Raw genomic sequence first — 27,238 nt, forward strand, 5'->3', positions numbered from 1 at the left:
TTGTTCCTCACTGCCTGTTTGAGTGGACTTCTCATCTTCCTTCAGTTTAGACTCAAAGATGATCCTTTACCAGGACCCCCACCGCATACCTGAGGACTCTTTGAATACCTACCTGCACCCAGGCACTTAGATGAGAGATAGAGATAGGATGGCCAGGACTCGATGGCTGATTGGAAAAGGGAGGGGAGAGTGATGCTGGAGGCCAAGATGTTGGAGTTTGGGCTGGGAGGTCAGAGAGCAGAAAATGGGAGCAGAGCAGGGATTTTACTTATTTTATTCGTAGATCTCTTATTTTACTTTATTGTCTGGAGAGAAAGCCTCCTCCCTCATTCCCTTTCTGCCGTGTCCCCTGGGGACCCTGAGAGACAGGCAACTTGCCCAGGGTCACCCAGCCAGTGAGCGGAAGGGCTTGAACCAACCCAAGTCTTCCCGAGGCTGAGACTGGCTTTGTATGCCTTACGTCACTTTTCTCTTCATGAGGAAGATCACAGTCTCATAGTCCCTTGTTAGTAGTGGTTGGAAGGAGAGTTCCCATACACGTGTACTTCAAGGAGTACAATCTTTTGTTTCTTTTTAAAAAGCTTCATAAAACTGACTGTGGAGAGAAGAAAGATTTTGTTGTCAATAGTTGTGGCCAAACAGGGAATGTGTTCAGTTATACCACCCTGTGAAATGGGGTCCAGGCAGCGCCAGGGTTAAAATGCTTTCCCTGTCCCTTTGGCCCTTGAAACCAAGATGGGCACGTCTATATTGTAAGACCTGAGTATTGACATAAAAGGGAGGGAATGGAGATCTCGCAACGTTAGCGGATCAAAGAAGTCTCTGACCGCTTCTTTAGAAATGCTTTCTTGTCTTCTTCATAGTCTAAGACAGGGACCCTTCTTTTCTTATCGTCAGGGGCCCAGTTCCCATACCTCTGTCTCCCTGAAGTCTTCTGAGGAGGCAGCATGGTCCTTAGTCCTGGGAGTTAGAGGGCCTCCTAGAATGCTTACCACATGCTAGGAGTACTTGGGGGAGTTGCCATAACCCTGGGTCTCAGTTTCCTCTTCTGTAAAAATGAAAGGACTGGATTAGGTTAATTTTTCCTGTTTGGATTGTTGTGTTACCTTATCACACTGTCTTGTATCTTAATTGTCTGCCCGGCACATTATCCCAAAAGATGGTAAGCTTCTTGAGGTGAGGGACTGTGACATTTGCCTTCTTCATATCACTAGCATCTAACGTGATGCCCTCTGTTAAGGTAGGAGTGCAAGGTAATTAGATGTTATTGAATGATTCCCTTGTCTTTCTGTCCTAAGCCCTGGTGCATATAAGGGGAGTGAGGGTGATACAACAAGGTAACCACAGGACAGTAACCAAAAGACTTGACAGCTAAGTGGTGCAGTGGATAGAGTACTGGCCCCGGAGTCAGGAGGATCTGAGTTCAAATCCAGCTTCAGACACATACTTGCTGTGTGACCCTGGGCAAGTCACTTAGCCCCGATTGCCTCACATCCAGGGCCAGAAATGGTTATCCTGATCCATATCTGGTCATTGGATCCAGGTGACTCTAGAGGAGAGAGTGAGACTGGTGACTGTACGACATCCCCCACTCAAGTCCAATTCAAATGTATGTCATGATCTTCTTTGAAAGTAAAGGACAGGGGGCGGCTAGGTGGTGCAGTGGATAGAGCACCGGCCCTGGAGTCAGGAGGACCTGGGTTCAAATCCGGCCTCAGACACTTCATAATGACCTAGCTGTGTGGCCTTGGGCAAGCCACTTAACCCCACTGCCTTACCCCCCCCCCCCCCCCCCCACAAAAAGTAAAGGACAAACAACAACTAAAGGACAGTAAAATTTTCTTTAAGGGTGCTAGGAAAAGGCAGAGCCTTAGCAGAACTAGGGAAGAGTAGATGTTCAGAGACCGCATCTAATCCGTGCTCTGGTTACCTGTGTATCTGATGCAAATTGAGATAATCCCATGCCTAGCTCAGAATGATCTGTAGATAGAGTCCAGAAAAGCCTGGTACTTGTGTGGGGGAGAACAAATTTCATCTTTATTTCAGTAGAACTGATTTACTTTGTAATACAATGGATTCTGTTTTCTGCATTTAAAAACATGATTTTGTGAGGGATTCATCTAGACTTAGAAGCCCAACTGTGGAAGGGGACCAGGACATCCCCAAAGTTAGTTGACCCAGTCTCATGGTCAGTCATTTTGAACTTCTTTCATATCTCTCTGCCTCCCCATAGGTTTATTTAGTTGGGTTCTGTGACTGTACTTAGAGGTTTAGATTCTATTCTACATTTGCATTTTGCCTTTTGAAACAAGTGTCTCAAACCAGGTTTACCTTTCTTGAACAACATTTTCTGTCCTGTATTAAAACAAGCTTTGTGAACAATGGCAGACTGGACTCCTCTAAGCAGAGAAGCCAGTAGTAGACCCCAAAGCAGACAGGTGAGTCCTGGGTGGTCGGCACGGCCGCAGCTCAGGAAACCTTTAGATGCTCATTTCATTTTATGAAACCGTGTTGGGGCACTGGCACTGCCATGACCAGGAAGGTGAATGCAAGGCTGAAATTCTTGGGGGGGGTCACCCTCTGTGTGCACATTCTTGGTTTCCCACCCCCCGCTTCTTTTCCAATTGAAACTTGGTGCTGGAGAGGACAGCAGCAATTACCATTGAATCACTTGCTCTGTTTTATTTTGCATTTTAGCTAATTAATGGAAAAACAGGTCATATTGACTATCTGACAGAAGCCCAGAAATCTCAAATTAGCTGCTGTTGTCTGAGCCCAAACCTGCGATACGTGGCCTTGGGAGAAGAAGATGGGTCTGTAAAGGTAGGTAACTAACCTCTCTGACTTTCAGGGTCTGGGATCTTTTAGTTTCACAGAAAAAGCGTGTCTCTTCCCTGGCAGGGATTCTGCTCAACAGATGTGGCTTTCTGTGGCCGCTTCATCTGGGTTTTAAAGGAGCCTTTGTAATCCATGTGGATGTGCTCTCTCTCCTGTTGGCCCTCCCAGGTTGTTGCTCTTGTCTGCTTCTCAATCTCCACCTACTCTTGTGGACTTGCCTGAGACCATTTGTCTTCTCTGGGACCAGCAGCCTCTAAGAGGTGGTGCCAGCCTCTCCCCATCTTGGCCTCAGTAGAACAGAATCTCCTGGAGGACAGGGCCTGTTTTGTCTTTGTCTTTCTAGGCCTGGCTCTTTGTAGGCATGTAAATAAAAATGCTTGTGGAATCAGATGGCATGGACTTGACCAGCGAGATGGGATAGTGCAGTGGGTTTCCATCCCTTCTCTGAGCCTTGATTTCCTCATCCAGACTGGGCAGTGAGGAGGATGAGAAGATCAGAGCTTCCTGGAGATAGAGCGGAGGCCTGCAGAGGCCGGGTCAGTGGACCTTTAAGTGTGCTAGGGCACCTTGGTTTGCTTTCAGGCCATTGGTAATCTAGTAGGTGCTTTTCCAAGAGCCGGGCTGTGCTAACCACTAGGGATATAAAGAAAAAGCAAGAACCATCCCTGCCCTCAAAAAGCATACGTTCTAATGTAGGAGCCGACCGGGGAGGGGATCAGATCCTGCCTCCTGCAGGGAGAAGATGCCACTGGCATTGTAGCTGAAGAGAAGGCCAGCGGTGATGGCTTCATTTACCTGCTTCCCCCAGGTGGTCTTATGTCTTTCTGTGTTAGTGTGTGCACTGGATGTGACTTTCTATTTCTCTCTCCCTAAAAATGATTGCTAAAGTATTCTATTTAGAACATCTTTTCTCGTTTTGGGGAGAGTCTGAACACACTACCTTAAATGGTCCGGGGCGTTCCCAGTGAAGGGTTTTTGTTTCCCAGTGCGTAGGAGTTACTATGGTAACTCATCATGATAGACTACTGCCTGTCACTGTAAGGTTAAATGACACCTTGCCCAGGGTCTCAAGCCCTGCAGATTGGTGTGGGCCATATTTGCCTCAGGATCCACCCATCTGCCCACCTCTGGGGACCAAGTCACAAAAGCTCCCTTCCTGTCCACATTCCCTTAGCTTGGAAGGTCTGCTTCTAGCTGGGTGACCTTGGCTATTTTGAATGTCAACACTTCTCTTTTTTCATCTCTCTCTCTCTCTCTCTCTCTCTCTCTCTCTCTCTCTCTTCCTTAGGCTTCTGGGTAAATGGTGATTTGAAGTAGGAACAGAAACTGTGTTTCCTGTGGCTCCTTCCTTGGCTCACTCAGAAGGCTGTTGACCCACTTCTGTCCTATTCTCTGAAAGAAACAGGGTTGATTTGGGTCGAGAATCCCCTCTTTAGGTCAGGGACTGCCCTGTGGCTCCGTTGGGAAGCTAGGGTCTGGTGTAGGATGCCCATTCCGCTAAGATTGCTTGGTCCCTTGCCTTTGGTTTGAATTTGTGATCTTGAGCTTGAAAGATGATCTACTGTGGTTTTACCAGACTCGTCTATCACTCTCAATCTGATGCTCCATTTAGATTCCTTTTTGTTTTTTGTAAGGCAATGGGGTTAAGTGACTTGCCTAAGGTCACACGGCTAGGTAATTTTAAGCTTCTGAGTCGGGATTTGAACTCAGGTCCTCCTGACTCCAGGTCTGGTGCTCTATTCACTGTGCTACCTAGCTGCCTCCATTTAGATCCTTTTAGAAGTAGCTGTGGGTGAGTCGGGGTAACACGCCTCTGCCCACTCCAGCATCTTGACTGGACTCTAGGGCTCTCAGAGTTGGAAGAGAATTTAGGGGGCTTATCACTGGGTCAGCTTAGTAGAGGAGAAACATTGTTGGATTTATAGGAAATGAGGTAAGTTGAACGGAGTGGATGGAAGTTGCCTTGGGCAAGCCCTTAATCTCTGAATCTCAATATTCTTTTTATATATAAATATTTTATTTGTTTTTCAATTATATACAATAATAATTTCTACCTATAATTTTTTGGTAAGGTTTTGAATTTTACAATTTCCTTCCCCCCCACCCCAAGGCAGTCTGATAATCTTTACATTGTTTCCATGCTATACATTGATCAAAATTGAATGTGTTGAGAGAAAAACCATGTTCTTGAGGAAAAATAAAATATTAGAGATAGCAAAATTATATAGGACATAAGACAACTTTTTTTTTTTAAATTGAAGGTAATACTCCTTGGTCTTTGTTCAAACTCCATGTCTCTTTATCTGGATACAGGTGGTATTCTCCATTGCAGACAGCCCCAAATTGTCCCTGATTGTTGAACTGATGGAATGAGCAAGTCCATCAAGACTGATCATCACCCCCGTGTTGCTGTTAGGGTGTACAGTGTTTTTCTGGTTCTGTCCATCTTGCTCAGCATCAGTTCATGCAAATCCTTCCAGGCTTCCCTGAATTCCCATCCCTCCTGGTTTCTAATAGAACAGTAGTATGCCATGACATACATATGCCACAGTTTACTAAGCCATTCCTGCAGTTGAAGGACATTTACTTGATTTCCAATTCTTTCCCACCACCAATAGGGTTGCAATGAATATTTTTGAACAGGTGATGTTTTTGCCCTTTTTCATCATCTCTTCAGGGTATAGACCCAGTAGTGGTATTGCTGGATCAAAGGGGATGTAGTTTTTTGCCCTTGGGTGTAATTTCAAATTTCTCTCCAGAAATGTTCAATGAGTTCACAGCTACATCAACGATGCATCAGTGTCCCAGATTTCCCACATCCCTTCCAACATTTATCATTGTCCTTTCTGGTCATATTTGAACCTCAGTATTCTTATCTGTAAAATGGAAATTTTAGAATTTCAAGTTAGAATGAACTTTAGAGGTGATCTAGTTCAAGATCTCATTTTATGAATAAAGAGAAGTTCATAGATGTTAAAGGGCTTTGCCCCAGGTCCCACAGAATAACTAGCAAAGCCAGGGCACAGTCCAGATTATCTAACTTTACATCCAATGGGTTTTTCCTTAATATACTATGCAAGTTATTATATATTCTCCACTATGTAAAACCTTCTTTGTAGAATAATTGTTACGATTAAATGAGGAAGTGCTTGTAGAGTTCATTCTAAACCTAATTTTCTTTTATAAAATACATTTTTATTTCATCCTTGGTTTTTGACATTGTCATAGTTACCCCTAGTATCCTTCTAGTACCATCCTGTATGACAAGTAATATTATTTGGATGAGGCAGCTAGATCGTACAGAGGCTGGCCTTGAGTCCGGAAGACTCCTTTAGGTGAGTTCCAGGCCAGCCTGCTAACTGTGTGACCTGGTTAAGTCACTTCCCTCTCTTTGTCTTAGTTTCCTCATCTGTAAAATGAACTAAACAAGTAAAAATGGTAAACCACTCTAGGTTCTCTGCCAAGAACTCCCCAGAGAATCAGACACAGGTGAAAAATGACTTAATAATAATGAATGACACATTGTTTAGAGAAGGAAAAAATCAACATGGCCTATTAAAACAGAAAAATCTGAAGCATCTTTAGGGCTCCAGACTTCCTTTAATCTTTAAGTAAAGTATCAGTGACTATAATTAGTATTTGAGAAATTTAGTGAGAGGAATAGCCAAAGAACTGGCCTGGGGTCAGGCACTCCTGGATTCTCAGCCTGCCTCTGAGCCAGTGATGGTGGGACCCTGGACAAGTCCCCTCAGTGCTTTAGGCAACTCTGGAAGGCCCTGGCTGCAGGGCAGGTACTGGCTTTATTAAGCTTGTCATTATTATTTAGTCCAACATGAACCTAAGTGGTCTCCTCAATCACAGCTGCCCGAGACCTCGGAACCCATCGGGCACGATCCTCTCAGTTTTACCAATGAGGAAGCTGAGCTCCAGAGAGGTGAAGGGATGGGGTGACTTAGAGAGGAATCCATCTTCCATTTCTCTTTAATCCATCTTTCATGCTCTTTTCTCTTTAGAGGCAAAGTCTAGGAGCACCACTGATGCAATGGGTTATGAGGCTTCTCATGAAGTCCTCCCCCCCCCCCCCCCCGCCCCAGTGCCCCTTGCTCTCTGTGGTCCTTCCAGTCCAGGTGGCCTGCTTCCTCTGGGTGTCTTTGTTCCCCAGGAGGCTGCCCGTTTCCTTCTGCCTGGTACAGGCATAGCAATGCCTAGTTTTTCCTCCAGCTAATCTTGGTATGTTTTCCACTTTGAAGATTCTAGAGCTCCCCAATGGAAGAGAATTTCGATCTCGCATGGGGCATGAGAAAGCGGTCCGCCAGGTCCAGTTCTCGTCTGACGGGAGGACCCTTATTTCAAGCTCAGACGATTCTACAGTTCAGGTGAGTCAGATGAAGGGGGAGCAGAAGCGATGTGGGCCTTAGGCTGACTCCTCCCAGCATATGAATATGAAAAGTGTCAGGAAATCATACAGAGATTATGTGAAAATATTGTGTGCCAGCCTTTTTTTTGATCTCTAGACCCCTTGACTTTCAGCAAACCTCATATTTAACATGGAAGGAAATAAATTCTAGAGATTACCACATGTGTGCAAATAAGAAATCAAATTAGGAGATTAATTCTTATTTTCTTCAATTTTATTTTTTCCCCAGTTAATGTAAAAAACAAATTTTAATATTCATTTCTAAACTTTGCATTCTGAATTCTTTCCCTTCTTCCCATTTTACTTCCCCTCATTGAGAAAGCCAGTTATTTGATATATAGGTTAAAAATGTGTAGTCATATTCCCTACACTCAGCATCAATTCATATAAATCTTCCAAGTTTCTCTGAAACTGTTCATCATTCCTTGTAGCCTGATAGTCTTCAGCTACATTCATATCACAGTATGCTTGGCCTTCTTCCCAAATGATGACTCCTCTTAATTTCCAATTCTCTGGCAATATAGAAAGAACTTCTAGAGGTATTTTTACACATAAACTATTTCTTCTTTCTTGGATATCTTTGAGGGTAGACCTTGTCAGAGCACCTTTGGGTCAAAGGGTATGGATAATATAACTTTTGGGGGGCAAAGTTTCATGCCACTTTTCAGGATGACCCATTTTTCTGCAGCCCCTCCAACATTTGTCTTTGCCTGTTTTGGTCAACTTTGCTTATCTACTCATGTGGTATTGATTTTAACTGTGTGGAGCTTGGGCAGGCATTTTTGCAAATAGCCTTATGGTCTGGGTCCTTCTGTTCTGACCCTGGGTGACCTTGGTTGAGTCACTTCATCTCCAAGGCCTCTGTTTCCTGGTCTGTAAAATAAGGGAGGGTTGCTGGAATACCTTCTCCCTCCAAATCCATGTTCCCATGAACTTCAGGATTCCTGGAAGTTAAGAAGTCCAGGGTGGTTAAGTATGATTCTCAAACCTGTTTTTTCAATTTATGACCTCAGGCTAGCACTGTGCAGTTGGGATTTTCTGTATTAGTAAGTTTTGGTTCCTCAAGAGGCCACCTTGTTCCTCCCCAATCTGTCCAAGATAGGACAGCTCCAGGAGAGTGAATTTGGGGCCTGGGGTCACTTCCCACCTTGGGCTCTTTCTGCTGGTGGGACCACAAGGTCTCAGTTTCCTCACCCGAGATTCTGAGACCCCTTCCTGCTCAGGAGCTGGTGTCAGCTTAGAGGTGGTAGCTTAGAATAGGAGTATAGACCCATAGATCATTTTCTTTCCAAGAGAGCTCATTTTGGGGTGCTGCTTTTATCCTGAGGTAGTCCATGTTCAGAGTATGGTCATAGGATGATCATGTCTAGCACTAGAAAGGAGATGGGGTCATCCTACCCTCTGACTTTAGAGAATAGGAAACTGAGGCCAGGCACTCAGGTGGTAAGGAGCAGAACCCAACCAAGGCAAAGCCCGGGGAGGCTCTTCATCCTTTCCTTCAAGATCTCTAGGAGGGGAATACTTTTTCTTGTCTCGGTTAGAGAGAGCTAATCAAAATAAATTCATCCCTCCCCCGCCTTTCTGAGGGCTTTCTGGAGAGAGCCGGTCTCAGGTTGGGAAGAGCTGTGGAGCCTTGTCCTGACTTATGTAAATAGACTGTTTGAACCTGCCCCCCACTATATATATAGTGCTTTTCACACTCATTGAATCCTCAACTGTCTCGGGAGGTGCAGAGGCTCTTGTTATCCCCATCTGAGAGGGTAGGACATGGAGACTGAGGGAGGAGTGAAGTGACTTGTCACAGGCAGTATCTGAATTCAAGCTGCGGCTCTGTGAACGGGCTTCATAGGACTGGCACGTCCCAGAGTCCCTTTGACTGCCTGAGGGCTCTTCACTGGGCCATATCCTGGACCCTCTAACTCTTGACCCCTCACAGAATCAGGCGTGTCCTAAAAAAGGAAACCAAATGTATTAAAATATTGTTAGTGACCTTCCTTTTTAAAGTTCATCCACTTCAGGTTAAGATCCCCTGCTCTGAGCCTGAATTACAGAGAAGACGCTGACCTGAATTGGTAGATGGAGTTTCCTTACTTGGGAGGACCATCCTGAGGTGGCAAAGCACAATAGAAAGAGTCAGGAGTCTTGGATTTGAATACCCAGACATCACTGAACTTACCTTGTGGCTGGGGGGGGGGGGAACCGCAAGACCTCTCTGAGCCTCAGGTTCCTCTTCTGTAGAAGGGGACGTCTTGTCCTTATATGTCCTAGTACTGTTTAGCTCATGGGGAAATGGTGAGGAAAGCATTTTGTGAGATGGGGTAGCCAGGTGATGCCAAAGGGAAGAGAGGGCAGGGCCTGGAGTCAGGAGGACTCAGCTTTGTGAGCTCAAGTCTGGCTCAGACACTTAGTGGCTGGGGGGACCCCAGGCATGCACTCAATGCCGTTTGCCTCAGTTTCCTCAATTCTGAAATGAGCGGGAGCAGCAAACAGGCCCCTTGGTCCTTGCCAAGGGAACCTGCCAGCTGGGGTCACCAAGAGTGACTGAACCGACTGGAAAGTGACTGAACAACAAAGACGAGATGCTTTCATTGATTTCTTTTGAAAAATAAAATGACTATATTTGGGATATGTGTGATCCTTACCACTCTGAAAAGACTCGCTCATTTTATTGAAAAATTTATGGTACAAAATTTGAGCTTTAATGTCTTTTAATAATAAAATATTTCGTTTTAATTTTTGCTACTTAGAATCTTAAAAAAAGCCTAACTCCCAGCCCTCCCCATCTCCAAAAGTCATAAATGAGCTTGTTTTTGGTGGGATCTTTTAAAAGAATAAGAAAGATGGGAGAATTTTGCTTCCAGAGGGAGGTTGGCTAACTGACCTGGCCCCCAGGTGTGTTGCTGCTGGACCCAGGTATGTGAGCCCTGAGCTCAGCCCATGCAGCCTCTCCTCTCCCATAAGGTCTTTGAAATGGGTAAAGCCAGAGCCCAGCAGATGGCACCTGGCCGGGCAGCTGGCCAGGGCCTTTCCTGTCGGGAGAGAGAGGCCAAGGTTTGAGAAGCAGCCCGAACACCAGGCTCTCCTGGCCGGCGCAGCTCCAGAGGGTGAGGGCCTCTTCCTCAGTTGCTTGCTTGAGGTTTGTGAGATTGCAAAAAAGCACCACCTGAGGAATGAGTGAAAGGGAGGAGTGCCTTCCCAGGTGGTTGAAGTGGGGATCTGGGCTGCCCCATTGCTTGGATCTCATTAATCACTTCCATCTGGGCCTCATGAAGAGGACGCTGGTCCCTCAAAATGAGGGGCATAGGATTGAGTAGAGGAGAAAGCTGGCATTGGAGCATGCAGACTTGGCATGCGCCCCCACATACAACACCAAGTATCCTCGTGATCCTGGGCAAACCACTGCCCTTCTCATTGTTGTGGCAACTCAAATTTAGGACTTGTTGAGGGACTGATTTATTTGGTTAAAAAAAAAAAAGATTTTAAGTAGTTGCCTGACAGTACAAAGGAGAATCAGGTTAAGTGAATGATTTTTGATATTGTTCAGCTGTTTCTGTCATATTCAGCTCTTTATGTGATCATTTTGGGTTTTCTTGGCAAAGATACTGAGTAGCTTGTCATTTCCTTCTCCAGCTCCTTATATAGATGAGGAAACTGAGGCAAACAGTGCCTTGCCCAGTGTCGTACAACTAGTGTCTCAGATTGAGTTTGAACTTCTTGTCCCTAGGCCCCGTGCTCTATCCACTGTACCACCCAACTGCCCTATTTAAAAAAAATATAAAGACCCCAGATTTCAGTTTTAATGTATTTAATTTTTTAATTGATATTTTATTTTTCCAGTTACATGTTATAAAGTTTTTCAACATTCATCCACATGCATATGCATATTTTAAAGTTAAATAATTTCCTTCCACCCTCCCTTTCCAACCCCTCCCCTCAATGGTGAACAGTCAGGTGAATATTGTACTTACACATTTAGGTTGAACATGTTTACAGATTAGTCCTGTTTGGTATGAGGGCTTAGGATTAAGGGGGAAGAAAGGAAAACATGAGAAAGGAAAGAAATACAGAAGAGAAATTTAAAAAAAGTGAATGTAGTTTCATTCAGATTCTGTAGGGTTTTTTTTGTTTGTTTGTTTATTTTTCTTCCCTGGATGGGGATAGCCTTGACCATAGCAGGTCTAACATGGTTTTCCTAGCTCTCTGAACTGCTGAGAGCAGCTGCATCCATCAAGGTTGTTCATCTCATAATGTTGTTGATGTGTACATTGTTCTCTTGGCTCTATTCCCTTTGCTCAGCATCAGATCCTGTAAGTCATTCCATGCTTCTCAGAGTCCAACCATTTATGGTTTCTTATAGTGCAATAATATTCCATAGTATTCATGAACCATACCTTGTTTAGCCATTCCTCAATCGATGGGCATCCCCTCAATTTCCAAGTCTTTGCCACTACCAAAAGAGCTGCTAGGAATATTTTGGAACATGTAGGACTTTTCCCTTTTTTTTTTTTTTTTTTAATGATTTCTTCTGGATATAGACCTAGAATTGGAATTGCTGGGTCAGAGGGTATAAACAGTTTTTTTGCTTCTTGGTCATAGTTCGAAATTGTTCTCCAGAATGGTTGGATCTGTTCACAACTCCACCAATAATGCATTTAATATATTTAAAATAGCATTTTATATAAATTAAATTAGTATAATATATTAGAACTCAAATTTTAGAACCCACATTTTTCATTAAAATGAGTGTGACTTTGCATTGGCAAGAGGGAATTTACTCCCGTTAGTATCCTGTGCCAATAAAATCACAAGTACAACCCCTAGACCTGAACAATCATTAGCAAATGTGATCATTCTGGTACATATGGAAAACCAAAAACAAATGAGGAATATACATGAAACAGCTGTTAAGTATAAAAAAAAATTTCACTGATTATGTTCTGTTTTTTACATCATCATCACGGGTATCTTCAGTATCCCTCATCTTTCCATGCCCCAACCCTAGCCATTCGGTATAACAAATAGTATTATCTAAAAACCCTTTCCCCCCCAAAAGAGGTAGAAGCAACATGGTGGAGTGTTGGGAAGAAATGTGAGGAACTCTACTCCACAAATTCCCCTAAGAAGTTAGAAAATGCACCAAATTAGTGACAAGAAGTCATAGTCATTTCTTTGGCTGGGCACTGTAAACACTGGGGCTAGCACCCAGAGAGAAGTCATGTACTGGGGTACGTTACTTACTAGAGCACCCCTAGACCCCAGCAGGGCACAGGAGAGAGAACAGGGTGAATGATCTCTTGCCCACTCTCCAGATCCCAGGAGACTGAAAAGGGGACCTGTACGGAGGGGCCGGTAGCAGCAGCGGCGTAGCGGTGTGACTTGGGCCCCAGTCTCAAAGCAGGGTCTCCCTTCCAGCATCTGGCCCCACCTCCAGAGGAGTATTGAAGGCAGGCATCGCAGCCCACGGGGGAGTCTGAGCTCCGAGCCAGCGGAGCTTCCAGATGGTCAGTGGGGCAGAGTGCTGCAGTGTTTCTCTTTCACAGACTTATGCCAAGGTCACAAACTTGCAGAGCTCAGAACGGGGAACAGCTCTGTCTGATCAGACTGCTTTAGTGGTCCTCAGCCTGAGCTGACTCTGAGATCCCGAAGTAACACATTGCTGAAACAGCACCTCAGAAGAGCAGCTCAGGGGACGGCTAGGTGGAGCAGTGGACAGAGCTCCGGCCCTGGAGTCAGGAGGACCTGAGTTCAAATCTGACCTCAGACACTTCATAATGACCTGACAAGTGGGCAAGCCACTTTAACCCCATTGCCTTGCAAAAATAAAAAATAGGTTGAAAAAAAAGCCGCTCAGACTTTCCTCTTAGAGATGCCAGTGTCCAGCACTAACTTCAATTCTCAACTCAAAAAATAGATTGGAAAAAATGAGAAAACAAGAAAAGAACCACATGATAATGATCTATTACTATATTAGGGATGTTTTTCTGTCCAAAAGAAGAGAATGACTCCAAAACAGCCTAAGCAAAGCCTCAGAGAAAAACATAGCTTGAGCACAGGCTTAACCAGAATTCTTGAAAGAGATGAGGAAAGAATAAAAAAACCAGAAAGGAATTGAAATATGTTTTTATAAATGGAAAGAGATGTTTGAGGTCCTTTTGCTTCTCTGTCATGAGGTGGAAAACAAATTTCATCATTAGTCCTCCAGATTCCTGGTAGTCATATGCTGATAAAGAGTAAGGAACATTAATATTCCGTCACATTTACATACCTTAATTTGGTCATCCATCTCCCAATTTATGGGTTCATACCTCTTCAGAGCTTCATTCTTTGCCACTTCAAAAAGAGCTATAAATATTTAGAATTTGTTTTGCTTAGGACTGATCCCGCCTTGTAATTCCTCTTCTCCTTCCTTCCTATTTCCCCGTTAGTGAAATCTATTTCTGTATTTACACACTGTGTGTGTGTGTCTGTGAGTGTGTCTGTGTGTATCTATGTGTGTCATGTGTCTGTGTATGTCTGTGTGTGTAAGAGTGTGTGCATGTCTGTGTGTATCTGTGTCTCATGTGTCTGTGTATGTCTGTGTGTAAGAGTGTGCACGTGTGTATCTGTGTGCCTCGTGTTTGTGTCTGTGTACCTGTGTCTCATGTGCCCACACATGTGTGTAAGTGTGTGTATCTGTGTGTCTCATGTGTCTGTATGTCTGTGTATGTGTATCTATATGTGTCTCATGTGTCTGTGTATATCTGTGTGTGTGTGTGTGTGTGTGTGTGTGTGTGTGTGTGTGTGTGTGTGTGTGTGTATGTGTGTGTGTGTGTGTGTACCCTTTCTGGTCAAGTCAGATGACAATGAGGTTCCGGGGTCAGCCGCTCGCCCCACTTCTTCCTTCTTGCTGCTTGTGTCTAAAAGTATAAACTGGGCAATGGTGATGATGTCTTTCTGTCACCAGTGCTTGTCACAAAACAGAAGCTTGATAAATGTGTGTTGAATGAAATCTTTTTTCCCTTCACCTTAGTGTAAGGGATCAGCCAACCAGTCCAGAATACTTGGGGTTTTATTTCTAACACAAAAATTAGTGTTTGAGCATTTATTAGGCACCTGCTGTTTGTCAGGCACTGGGGAGGCAGAGAGGAAGCAGGATGGTCTCTGCCTTCTAGGGAGATGGCACGTCCACATCCGAGCATGTGCAGGATACTTGCAGCGCACCCGTTAAGTAGATTGGAAAGGACTGGGGCTGGGGGGCTGTCGTGGGGACCATGAGGTTCAGCCGAGCTCTGAAGGCGACACGAGCGAAGGAACAGCATCCGAGGCGTGGGTCACAGCACTGCCCGGGGGGGCAGAGGCTGGAGATGGATGGAAGGAAGCACCAGGAGACCTGTGGAGCCGGAGAGCCGAGTGCAGAAAAGCCTGGGTGGGTGGGCAAAGCCGGCTCACCGAGGAGAGGGCCTCAGGTGGGATCTTGAGGCATCCCGGGAGCTGGTGGGCAGGGGCACGATGTCTGCGCCGTGCAACCTCCCATATGCCCATGCCCATGGAGGGTGCATGGACTCTTCGCAGACGGCTTCCTCTCCTTGTCTCCCAGGTGTGGAACTGGCCGTCGGAGGAGTTTGTGTTTCTCAAGGCGCACCGGGAGCCCGTGAAGGACTTCCGACTGCTGCAGAATTCACGGCTCCTGACCTGGTCGTTTGATGGCACAGTGAAGGTAAGTGGCTGCTCGGGTGCCCCGGTGGGGGGGGCATGTCGAAGCCCGATGGACTCAGTCAAGGCCCTGGACATCTGCAGCCGGGGGGGCTCACTCCTGGACCCTCGCTCCTCAGTGCCCTCTGGATGGGGGGTGGGGGCACACCTGCGTCTCTTAGTTTGGTGCGGCAGCCAGAGCCGGTCTTGTCTCTCCCCAGTGGACCCCCACAGGCGGCGTGTTCTTGCCATGGTTTCTCTCTCTGTCTCCCAAAGGTTTGGAATCTGCTTACTGGCAAAGTGGAGAAGGACTTTGTCTGCCACCAAGATACGGTTTTGTGCTGTGACGTTTCTCCCGATGCCTCCAAGTTTTCATCCGCCTCTGCCGACAAGACCGCAAAGGTATTTTGGTGAAGGGGTTTGCCCGTGTGCGATCAGAGTGGAGTCAGAAAGACCTGAGTTCAAATTCCATCTCGGAGAGAGGTGTTCAACCTCTCAGAGCCTCAGGTTACTTCCCAAGACAAGTTGTGTATGTCTGTGTGAGCATGTATGTGTGTGGCATGTGTACACTAAGGTCAAACATGAATGTCCTGAGACCTCTAATCCTGACTCGTTTTGATTCTTTTCTTTGATTGCTGTCTCTAAATCAGATGGTAATTCCGAGGTTATGTAAATCCACATCACTTTTCCACTGTTTGTGAAAGTTCTACTTTTGGGGGGGGGCAGTGGGATTAAGTGATTTTCCCAAAGTCATGTTGCTAATGAGTATTGTCTGAGGCTGGATTTGAACTCAGGTCCTCCTGGCTCCAGGGCCGGTGCTTTATTCATTCTATCTTTCTTAAAAAGGACCTTTTTACCCCTTAGATCTGGAGCTTTGAGAGCCACACCCCTCTCCATGAGCTGAGGGGCCACGAAGGCTGCGTGCGCTGCTGCGTCTTCTCTGGGGACAGCGCCCTCCTGGCGACAGGGGACGACAACGGAGAAATCAGGGTATGGTTCTGGGGGCTTCTCTTCCTGCCAGCTAGGGGATCGGCGCCCTGGCGCGGCACTCGGCACCTCTTTCCCCGGTTCTTGAGCTGGCCATGGTCATCTGGACGGCTCGGTGTGGAGGAGGAGCCCCACTTTTCCTGTTCTTGGTGGGGGGTTGGGCAGGGCAGACCCTGCTGTCTGAAGACAATCAGGCTTGCTTACGTTGGCAGAATTGGAGGCTCCGTGACCGTCTGCGGCGTGGCTCTGTCTCCTCAAGTGGCAGATGAACTTTTTAATATAAAAAGATGGCCTTTGTTCTGAGCCCTTTGACCACGCCCAGGACGCACCTGTCGCCAGGTGTTGTCCTCTCTCCGGGCTCTGTTCCTCTGCTAAATAAGCGTTTTGGATGTGGCACAGGCCACGTTCTGGGGGAAGCGGAGGGGCGCCTGCAGGTGGAGGGACTTGAGATGCGGGGGTTCCTCACCGCAGTTTTCTTTAGAAACTCAGGTCCTTTGGCCGGCTCAGCCCTGCCTGTCCATGTGCCCGGGCTTCATGGGGCGGGGTGGCTGTTTGTCCCATCCATACCCCTTGGTCGTGAGTAGCTCTCGTCCTTGTCTGCCCCTCGCTCGGTGAAACACGACGGGGACTTTCCTGGGGGTCTCAGTGGCTCGGTGTCGCATCCACACCTGCCTCAGGGGAGGTGGAGGCTGGCAGGGGTTGTCTGGAGCTACAGTGAGCTGTGCCAGTCGGGTGTCCTCAATAAAGGCAGCGCCAGCATGGTGGGGCCCCAGGCTGCCAAAGGGCAAAAATGGAGCGGGGTCCTAGAGCGTGCTAAGTGGGTGGACCACGGGTGGCGGCAGCCGTAGCGTGTCCAACTTGGGGGACCCAGACCCAGCGTTAAGAAATCAGCTGCCTGGCCTCAGCGCAGTCTGTGGCTACCAGCGCAGCCCGGGACTGGCCGTCGGTGTCCCTCGTGCTTGCCACGCAGCCAGAGTTCCGACTTTCTCTTCAGATCTCTTGCCAGTTGTGGCTTCACGTTTCATGCAGGAAGAGTGGAGTCCTGCGCTTTCTCATCTGCGTCCCTGGGGCCACGGTTTGGAGGCTCCGTGCTAGGAATCGGCTGCCAGGGAGGGAAGTCCGGGGCAGGGGCAGCCTCCGGGCTTCCTGATGCCTTCCCCTTGTGTGTGTAGATATGGGACGTCTCCACCGGGGCGAGGCTGCACTCCTGCGTTCCTGTGACTGTGGAGAAGGGAGAGGCGGCCTACGTGGGCTGGGTGACCGACCTCCGCTTCTCTCCTGACGCCACGATGCTCGTCTCGGCCGGGGGCCATCTGAAGGTGAGGCCGTTCCAGCCTACTAGGGGCACTGGTTGGGATGGGGGGGGTCTTTGGGCAGGATCGGGGGGCTCTGGGTGGCACAGCCAGGACAGGGGTTCTCTTTGCTTTCCTAAAAATGAGAGGCTTCTGCCCCTGGGCAGGTCACTGGCCCTCCTCTGTGGCGGGGCAGCCGCTGCCCAGCCCAGTCTAGGGCTCACTCCCGGGTGCTCCCTGCACTGGGACGCCTCATTTGTGGAGGGCACAACCTCAGGGTCTGGGTGCACTGTTTTAGAATCTTTTAAAATTTAATTCAATAATTTAATACTGTTATTCTAAATTTAACAAATACCAAATAAAACGAGCCTTTCTGTGTACACAGAGGAGCAGGAGAGGGTGGGATGCCGTCAAGCCAAGGGGAGCTGGAGGGTGGGGATGGTTGGCAGGAGTCTCCTCCCGCCCGTCCTCCCCTCCCCCCGGCTCCCTCACCTGTGCTCACTCACTTGCTGGTGACATGAGGGACGGAGGGAGAGGAGGCACCAGGCCTGCCTCGGACCATTGGGGGGCCTGGGTGGAGCAGATGGAGCATGAGCCTCCCAGTCGTGGATGCGGTGCCACGGCCGAGAGATCTGAGGGTCCCCGCTGAGGCACGCTGAAATGACCCCCGGCTCAGATTCCCCCGGGCAGGTTCCCCCCATCTCTAACATGGGAATGACCTCTCTCTGTCAGCTTTCACGTCAGTGTGGTTGCTGCTCCCTTGTGCCGGGGGGCAGGAATGCCCAGGGTCTTTCTGAGAGCCCCCGAGTCTACATTTCTGCCCCCCCCCCAGCAGGACATGGGTCCAGACCCTGGTTTAATCCTCCTGGTTCCAGGCTCTTCCACCTGCCCCGGGTTTTCTCGGAGCAGGTGGTGGCGGTACTCCAGGCACTCCCTGAGGCATCCCGCGTCAGGTGACTGTCTCCTCGCTTCCAGGGTGATGGCACCTGTGTGAGGCTGGTTGGGGGCCCGCTGGGCAGAGGGACCAGCTGCATTCCTGTTGTTGGCCATTAGACTCATTCCTAGCACTAGTGGGGATTTGTTTTGTTTAAATCCAGGTCTAGGAAAGAATTCTTTGGAATTCAGAGTTCTGGGTTCGAGTTAGAGTTTATCATATAGCCTTCACACAGCAGGTAAATTGGGGTGTCTCATTGACCCCCAGGGGAACGCCTGAGATGCTTTCCCTCAGTCTGGCTTGTCTCGGAGCCCCCCTGGACCCGGACCCTAGGAGACCGGCCCTCTCGCTGAGGCCTGAGCAGCCCTGGCAGAGCGCCTCCGACTCCCCGGGCGCTGGGCTTCCCGCCAGACCCTGCCAGCTTCTGGTCCCGTTTCAACAGATGGTTTGAGTCACAGATGTCTCATCCCCCGACCCTTCCGGAACGCTGCTGGTGCATCCAGTAAGGACGCCTGTGGTCAGTTAGTGGGCCCGGATGTTCCCAGCATGTGGCCGCCTCCTGCCCCCCTCCCAGCCGCTCTCTGCCCCCGATCCTTTGTGGCTGGATGGCTGGGGCCGGCCTCCACTTCTGAGCCTCTCTGCCCCTTGTCTCTTGTCTCTTCATCGTCCTTGATGGCAGCGGGCCGCGGTGGCGCAAGGCTGTCTGAGAGGCTCTGTCATTCGTGTCCCAAAGTCTTGATTCAGAGAGATGGGGCCACAGGGCTGTCCCGCTCTGGGGGGGCCTGGACCAAGGTCCCCCAGACTGCCCAGCATAGGGTGCTGTGGTCCTCGGGGGGGTCCTTGGGGGGTGCAGAAGCCTCCCTGGACCTCACTGCGCAGGCCAGGCCCCCGAGAAGGAGAGCAGACCCTCCCCTGCACCCGCTGCCCTATGTTGGTGACTTAGCTAAGGTCACGTGAGTAGCACTCAGTCAGTAAGCTTTTATTAAGCGCCCACTGTGTACACCTACAGGGCTAAGCACAAAGCAGTGCCTGCCCTCAGGGGGCTCGGGGCAGAGGAGCCCGGGCTTGCCCCCTGGTTGGGGCTGTGGGGTTGTTGGTCTAAAACCAAGCGAGGACTGTTGGGATGTGAAAGCCGTCCTGTGGCTGTGACTGGGGGATCTGAGGGTCCAGACCCGGGCCGCAGAGCAGTGGCCACTCACGGACCCGTCCTCTTGCCGGCCAGTGTGGGAGCTTTGCCCTGCTGCGTCTGTGACCTGAAGCGCCCAGCTAGTTGAGCTGAGGAAGATTGCGTGCTGGCCTCAGGAAGAAGCGAATGAAAAGTAAAAGACACAGCTTCCGTGGTAGAGTCTGTCGGGAGACTAGGCGGGCAGTGAGAGCCCCTAAGGAGAGAGTGCCACGAGCCGGGGCACAAAGCTGCCCAGTCAGGCGGGGGTCTGGACATGGAGGGGCTCGCCACTTGCCCCGGTTGTGAACATCCACAAGCTTAGAAGGATTCTAAAGAGGAGCAGTTTTAGAAAAACTCACTTTTTTATGTTCACATCACATAGCTTCTCAAATAGGTTGGTCCCCTACCCTCCCTGCAGTGGTTTTTTTTGGGGGGGTTTGCAAGGCAATGGGGTTAAGTGGCTTGCCCAAGGCCACACAGCTAGGTCATTATTAAGTGTCTGAGGACAGATTTGAACTCAGGTATTCCTGACTCCAGGGGCCGGTGCTCTATCCACTGCGCTGCCTGGCTGCCCCCAGCCCCATTGACTTTTCATTCTTCCAGTTGAACTTTGTTGTTAGCTTTTTTAGCTCTATGAAATAATTTTTTGGTGTTTTGGTTGACATGGCACTGAGCAAGTAAATAATTTACATAAAATTGTCATTTTATTATATTCGTTTGGCCTACTGATGAACAATTAATATTTTTCCAATTGTTTAAATTTGATTTTCTTTATATGAAAAGTGTTTTGTAATGATGTTTGTACAATTTCTGGATTTGTCTTGGCAGCCAGACAAGTATTTTATTTGCCTGCAGTTATTTTAAATGAAATTTCTTCATCCTTTGCTGCTGGACTCTGTTGGTAATATATAGAAATGCTGAATATTTGTGTGGGTTTGTTTTATATCCTGCAAATTCTTGCTGAAGTTCTTAATTATTTCAAGTAGTATTTTAGTTGATTCTCTAGGATTATTTTAGTGCCCTATTATCTCCTCCCTCCTCCCTCTCTCCTTTCTCCCTCCCTCCCTTTCCCTCCACTTCCCCCTTTCTCCTTCCATCCCCTTTTTTTCCTACTTCGTGGCCACCTCCCTAGTTCAGGTTCTCCTCACCTCTTGGATTATTTCCGTAGTCTCCTAAATCTCCTGCCTCTTTTGTCTTGACTTTACCCTCTAAGATGGATCTGGCTAAAACCTGTGTTTGACCACCTTGTCCTCACTGCTTAGTAGCCCCCCGTGGTCCCTTAGCCCTCCCAGCCTTGCTGCCAGCTGCCTCTCGATTTCACCTGCCAAGCCGCCCTTGCCCTGGCTGTGCCTGCAGAGCCTCCGTTCCTCCCCTGTAGAGCCCCCGGCCCCTCACCTCTCCTGCGCCCACAATCCTGTTGTCTCTTTCTCAGATCCTGGGCTCCAACTGCGCAGGGACTCCTCGGTTGACTCCCCTCCTGCTCGAAGCCTTTTTTGATTCTCCCGTGGCTCTGAAGGGCAGCTGCAGCCCAGGGCCTGGCCCGGAGCCGGTGGATGGACTGCTTGGTGCTGCAGTCGCTGCCACCGGTGGGGGAGGCAGCCAAAAAGTGAAGCTCATCCAAAAGAGTTTTGAGAAAAGTCAGAGAATGAATGATACCCGATCTTTAGCTAGCGCTTTAACATTTACAAAACTCTTTATATGCAGTCTTCCTCTGGACAAGCCAAGGAGCGGTGGGCCCTGAGTTGTGTTAGCCTCTCTGTGCAGAGGGGAGATTGGGCCTGCCCTTCAGCTCCCCTCTCTCCATGAGCCCCATGACCTCATGAGGGCACTCCTGCCCACGGTGGGGTTGGCAGGGGGCTTGGGAGTGGAGAAGCAGAGAGGCAGAGATGATGCTATCAGGGGACATGCCTCTTCATTGTCGTCCTGGGCCAACTTAGAAGGCCCCCCCCCGGTACCTTCTGGCTCTCAGGTAATCTTCCTCTGAAGCTTTCTTTTGTCTTTTGATAGTGGTGGAACGTGGACACCGGTGAGTCCTTACAGACCTTCTACACAAACGGAACCAACCTCAAGACAGTGCAGGTCTCCTCAGATTTCAAAACATACGTGACTGTTGACAATCTAGGAATTCTATATGTCCTCCAAGCACTGGAATGAACGCTGCCCCCGTCAGCGTAAGTCTTCCTTGGCCGCTGGAACCAGGCGGCTTGGATTTGGGGAGGGGGAGGTCCTCATCGGACTCTCGAAGCTGTGAATCGTTTTGCAGTATTGAGCTCATTACAAGTGCTCCTTGTCAGACGAATGATGTTTATGTAGATTTTTCTGCAAATGAGCACACCTTTAATCTTGTTTTCCATAAGCATTATTATTGTTAACAGTTGTACTTTCCAAAGCAAAAGGAAATTTATGTAGCTTGTTATACTGTTGATAGGATTCTATTTTCAGATATATTCAAATTGGTTGGACATAATTAATGAGATTCAGTAAAAAAGAAAATAGCTATCTAGGGAGTGGAATAAATACCTTTCAGGTTTGCGGGGGGGTCAGTCTAGGGAGGTACCTTCCCAGAACAACTCATCTCCTCCCCTCCACTCCCCATTGTTAGGATAGGCATTTAGGAGAAGGCGACTTTCTTTTAAGTTAGCTAGTTTTGTATCCCATAAATGGTCTTTATGAGAAGCAGTGCCTGGTGGCCATCCGGCCTTGGGGTTAGGAAGACTCGAGGTCCCTTCTTGCCTCGGCTGAAGGGGGGAAACCACTTAACCTGTCAGGGTCCCCAGCAGCTCTTGGCATGGTCAAGCTTCATCGGTGCCAGGGGTCTCTACTAGTAGAATCACAGGTCTGGACTGTCCCCCCCCAAACTGCTCTAAAAATACTTTGTTGCAGTTGACTTAAATTGACTCATCTAGTTTGACCCCAAAATTCAAGCTTTAAATTTCAAACTTGCTGCTTCATCAAACAGTCATTATGGAAATCCATTAGTCCACATCTTTTCAATCTCCCCCCTTCCCTCCCCACCAGGTGCATATGGTGCCACAGAGGTCTGGGGGTGGCACCCGCTGTGCAGATTCTGATGCCATGGGCATCCTGGTCAGAATCCTTCCTTGTGTGAGCCCTAGTTTATTAGAATCCATTTATTTTTTGGGGGGGAATGAATTAATACTTTTTTGCTGGATAATACTTCTGGGGTGGGGAAGACCCATTTTCAGTAGGGGAAACTTTAACTATAGAGTGAGTTGCCCTCTGATAATCTTACCTGTTTCTTTGACTATTCGCTAGTCTTTCTGGATCCTCAGTTTCCTTATCTACAAAATGAACTAGATGGTGGTTGAAGGTCCATCCCAATGAGATTTTAAAACTGTACTTTTTTGGTTTTGGTCAAAAAAGAACCCCCTAGGACTTGATCCACATTTAGAGGAAGGGCTTTGTAGCTCTCAGCAATGCCAGTTGTCAGAAGGTGGTAGGGTTATTTTTCCCCTTCAAGAAGTATGTGAAATAGGGATAGTCCGTATCAGGGTGCTGTGGTTTTCTCAGGATCAACCATTGAAATCTGCTGAATGGTCCACTCACACCAGAGAGGTCCACTGGCTTGGAGGTAAAATTGCGCCTGCATTGAGCAGGGGGAGGAAGGGATTGAGTCTCTCGTGGTCCTCTGAGGCCTGAGAAGGTGAGGTGACTGCCCGAGGTCCCTCACCAGAATGTGCAGGTTCTGCAGGCTGGAGTCCTGTCTGCTGCAACGGTCCACCCTGCCCCATCCCTGCCCCGTTCTGAGGTTTGCAGTCTATAAGATGGGGAGTCATGGCACTTTGTCATGTTATTGGTGTAACTGTGGGTGGATAGCAAGCAAGCCTTTTATATTTTTTAAAATGCAGTTTGCCAGTCTTAGAAGCCCTGATGAGAATCTAGAGTTTGGTGATGGGGCCTTGATGCAGTGACCAATACCACGTGTGGTCATCTGTCTCAGCTGAAGGCCTTGTGGAACAGAGCTCTAGAATGCATGTGGGGAATTCAGGGCAACTTTAGAGCTCACTGATGGACATGGAGGGCCAAAAACACCCCCAAACCCTCTGGGGTTTTCTGAGCTGTCTTGTGATGAGTAGGGAAAAAAGTCTCAGGGATTTGCTGTTTTACCCAAAACCAAAATATGTTGTTCCCTATAAAGCATGTAGTTCCCTAGTTAGCATGTAGATAGTCACTTCCTGTTTGATTAAAATTGGATTTATAGCAATATTTATGTGTACTTTTTTTCAGAAACACCTCTGTAACACAAAAGCCTAGACAGTTTGTTCATGGGATTATAGATTTAGAGCTGGAAGGGACTTGGAAGCCGTCAGGGCCAACCCTCTACTTTTACGGGTGAGGAAGCTGAGGCACAGAGACATTGCTGTCTTGCCCAGGGTCTCACGGCTAGTAAATGTCTGAGATAGGGTTTGAATCCACTTCTTCCTGACTCCAGTCCAGTGCCCTCCACTACCCCACATCGCCTCTTATTGTTTTGGTATTACTTTGAAAATAGAAAATTTTTAGAATATCTTAGTATATTTTTGCTCTAAGTGTTATTATTTGTTATGTGCCTTCCCTCCCATTGAGAGACCCGAGTCTGACATGAGTATATGAAGAAAGAAGGGCTGGACCCTTGGGTCGTGAGCAGTGACCCCAGAGGGAGGGCGACTTTGCTTGGGGCTCTCCGGTGCCCTGGGAAGCAGTCACTCCCAACCATTCCGGTGTTTGTATCAGGAATCTATAGCTGGTTTCTCCGTGACCACATGTTGTTTCTATACCTCTTATTGTGTCAGTGTCTATCAAAGGCTATCAGTTTTTACAGGAAGCCTTTTGGTTTCCCTTTGTCCTACACTTTTTTAAACAAATTTTAAAGATGTCATTTGTATGAATAAAGTTTTGGAATCCTGTTTGAAATGTCTCTTCCTTTACAAGCAAACACACTGACATGGTCTTTGTCCAAAGCTACCAGGTTCCCAACGTAGGAACCCTCTTCAGGTGACTGGTCTCTCTGCCTGTCTCTTCTTCTTCCTCTTTGGTGTCCACAGGGCAGGTTGGAGAAACTGTAGAATGGGGGGTATAAGACCATGACCGGGTGCTTTAATATATACCCTTTTTGTGGGGTATGGGGAGGGTAAGAGGGGGTATGTGGGTTTTTTTATTGTTTGAGGCCCAATTTCTTCTTTTACTAGTAGTGTGAACCTTTCTTCATCTGTAAAATGGGAATGATGCTTCTTTTATCTTAACTTTCTTTGGGTTGAGGATCATGAAAAACAGGCATAGACTCTTCATTGCAAGCCTTGAAGTATTTTATTACTGTAAACCAATTACCATCATTGTTGCTGTGGGTAGAGTACTGGGCTTAGAGTTGGGAAAATCTGAGTTCAAATCTGGTCTCAGACTCTCCAAGCTGGATGAGGCATTTAGCCTCTTTCCTCAGCTTTAAACTGAAGATAATAAGATAATAATACTCTCTGAGTTGTTGTGAGGGCCAAACTTAGCACAGTGTCTGGCCCCTAGGTGCTAGTCATGTTGGCTATCATTCTCATTAATTATAGGCCCCAAAAGTTGCATGGAACCCTATGTTCCAGCCAGGGAAGGATTCCTTTCTGTCTCCTCCCCATCATCTTGCTCCTCTGCCAGGCTGCCCAGCTCTGGTTCCATGGCTTTGGGCATGTCCCTGAATTATTCCGGTTCTCATTTGTCCCCTTGTAAAATGGAAACAAGAATGTCAGGTTTACCCATCTCATTATCTTGGAAGAAGATACTTGGAAAAAGATACTCAGAAATCAGAGTGTTACTCAGGTTTGGGACCTCCCAATTAAAACTTAGAGCCAGAAACTGTTGCTTTGATTCCAGCCGTAAGTTCTGATCCTGCCTTTTGGAGCAACATAAACATATCACAAGCACATCCTGATTTTTTTTTTTAAAGTGGATTTGGTTTTAAATTAATTCCACCACCACCATCACTACCTCCATCACCACCACCACCAACTACAACAAGTTGGTCGAAGGGAAGAGATGTCATATTTATTAAACACCAGTCACAATGCTAAGGACTGAGGTTAAAAAGGCAGGTAGAAGATAGCTCCTGCCCTCAAGGAGCTCCATTATGATGGGATGAAGACAAAAGAAGCTGAAATGGGGTTGTTGGTGGGGAGATAAAAAGACCCACGTGGGAACACGGAAGAAAACATCCAGGCGAGTCAAGGGTTCAGTTTAGAAAGAAATGAAGATTTGGCTGGTCCAAGGGACCTCCTTAAAACAGGAGAGGAACTGGGAGAAAACTGGGAGGAAGCAGCCAATCGGAAGGTGAGGCTACAGAAGGTACTTCCAGTATGCAAAGTTTGGGGGTGTGGAGTGAGCTCCCAGGATGCAGAAATTGTGGGTCCTTTGCAGAAAAGTGTTCTGGAAGTGAGGAGTAACAGCCTGGACTGGAACCTCCTTAATTTTAAAGAGTGAATTGTGATATAGTGCTGAAGTTGAGTTGGATGAATAAAAATGTCTCCTTTATGACTAAATATTCAACAAGTGTCCCTATTTTAAAAATAGAATATTAATAACTACCATTTATAGGTTTACAGAGCATATTGGGTATGTTAAAATGTCCCATTGAAGTGTTAGGTCTCTGAGAACTCATTTATTCTCTTTTCCATATGACCACCCTTCAGGTAGCTGAAGATTAGGATTCTGCTGAACACCCCTAATTACCTCTCTTCTTGCTCAACTTCTATGTTTTTCTGGAACCCTCATCCTACTGGCTGCTATCCTTTGGCTAGAATGTGGTTCCCAGTAATCTCAGAACCCACTTCTTTTTTTTTCCTGTACCACAGAGATGGTCAAGTATCTTGATGAAGTCAGTATGCTCTAGATGGCGTTTTCTCCAGATTTTTTGGAGGCAGCCATCATGATGTAAATGGAGAGAAAACACTGGATTTGAGGTCGGACAACCCGTGTGATTTTCAGACCTCTGTCCTGTATTATCTATGTAAACTAGGACAAGTCACTTTCTGAGACTCAGTGTCCTCATCTGTCAATGTAAGGCTGAAGTGAGATGGTGAAAGTATATTTATTATTGTATTATTCCCCAATGCCTTTTTTGTTATGAGTCTCTGATGATACAGGAGAAATGAAAATCTCTGCCCTAAGTAAGCTTATATTCAATCCATAGCAGTCAAACTGAGCCAATTTCCTTCAGTTTCTCAAATCAGAAATGACTGACTCTTTTGTTATTGTCATGCCCCTTGAGCTTCAAATAAAACCTTACTCATTTATTCAATTTTCAGAACTTGCTACCAAACTTTGTTCTTATAAGCATATCCCTGGAGCATTCAAGTCAGCAACTATGGGCATCTATTCTAATTCATTTACCTTTAGAGAAAGAGAAAATGATTTGTTTCTAATTCAATTCTCCGAAGATAGTAATTAGAATAGATTCATGACTTGTCACCCGTTCTCCCCTAAGCAACCCCGATGTATTACACAGTTATTAAAACTCCCAATTTAGGAGGATGTGCCTCTGGTGGATTGTTTGTTGTATCCCTAGACAGAGTTTGCAGAATGTGATCCTGTGGAAAGGGCACAGCTTCCAGAAGTTGGACTTCTGATGCATCTGCCTTCTGGGGAACCAGCCTTTGAAGTGGTTGCTCCCAAGTCTAATGGTGTTGTCAAAGGACCAAGACTTGTGAAATTTTCATCCTTTTTTATGCTTCAGGAAAATGAATCCTGGGTGTTTGTTGTAAATTCATTTATGAGGTCAGGCCTCCAGAACTGGCAATATTGCTTATCTGACAGAAGTGAATAAAAATTCTGCCTTTGTTATTTGAGATCACCCCAGGCTAGAATTTATCAAAATAGAGAGTATTCATTTCACACTTGAACTTGAGTCTTGTGGTTCCAGCTAGCTGATCAAACTGGACCCCAACAGGTATACTTGA

General features: G+C 47.2%; 1 protein-coding gene across 1 annotated transcript in view; it reads left to right on the forward strand.

The window, feature by feature from the left end:
- Positions 1-24,371, forward strand: part of APAF1 (apoptotic peptidase activating factor 1) — an 85,144-nt gene extending 60,773 nt beyond the window's left edge. The window contains exons 21-27 of the mRNA XM_074226650.1: positions 2,698-2,823; positions 7,089-7,214; positions 14,832-14,951; positions 15,203-15,328; positions 15,791-15,916; positions 17,086-17,232; positions 21,312-24,371. Of these exons, the coding sequence (XP_074082751.1) occupies positions 2,698-2,823; positions 7,089-7,214; positions 14,832-14,951; positions 15,203-15,328; positions 15,791-15,916; positions 17,086-17,232; positions 21,312-21,458 (918 nt within the window). The 3' untranslated portion in view covers positions 21,459-24,371. The remainder of the gene's footprint in view (positions 1-2,697; positions 2,824-7,088; positions 7,215-14,831; positions 14,952-15,202; positions 15,329-15,790; positions 15,917-17,085; positions 17,233-21,311) is intronic.
- The last annotated feature ends 2,867 nt before the right edge of the window (positions 24,372-27,238 follow it).

Source organism: Macrotis lagotis, chromosome 2 (assembly GCF_037893015.1).
Source record: "Macrotis lagotis isolate mMagLag1 chromosome 2, bilby.v1.9.chrom.fasta, whole genome shotgun sequence".
In the NCBI taxonomy this organism is placed as follows: domain Eukaryota; kingdom Metazoa; phylum Chordata; class Mammalia; order Peramelemorphia; family Peramelidae; genus Macrotis; species Macrotis lagotis.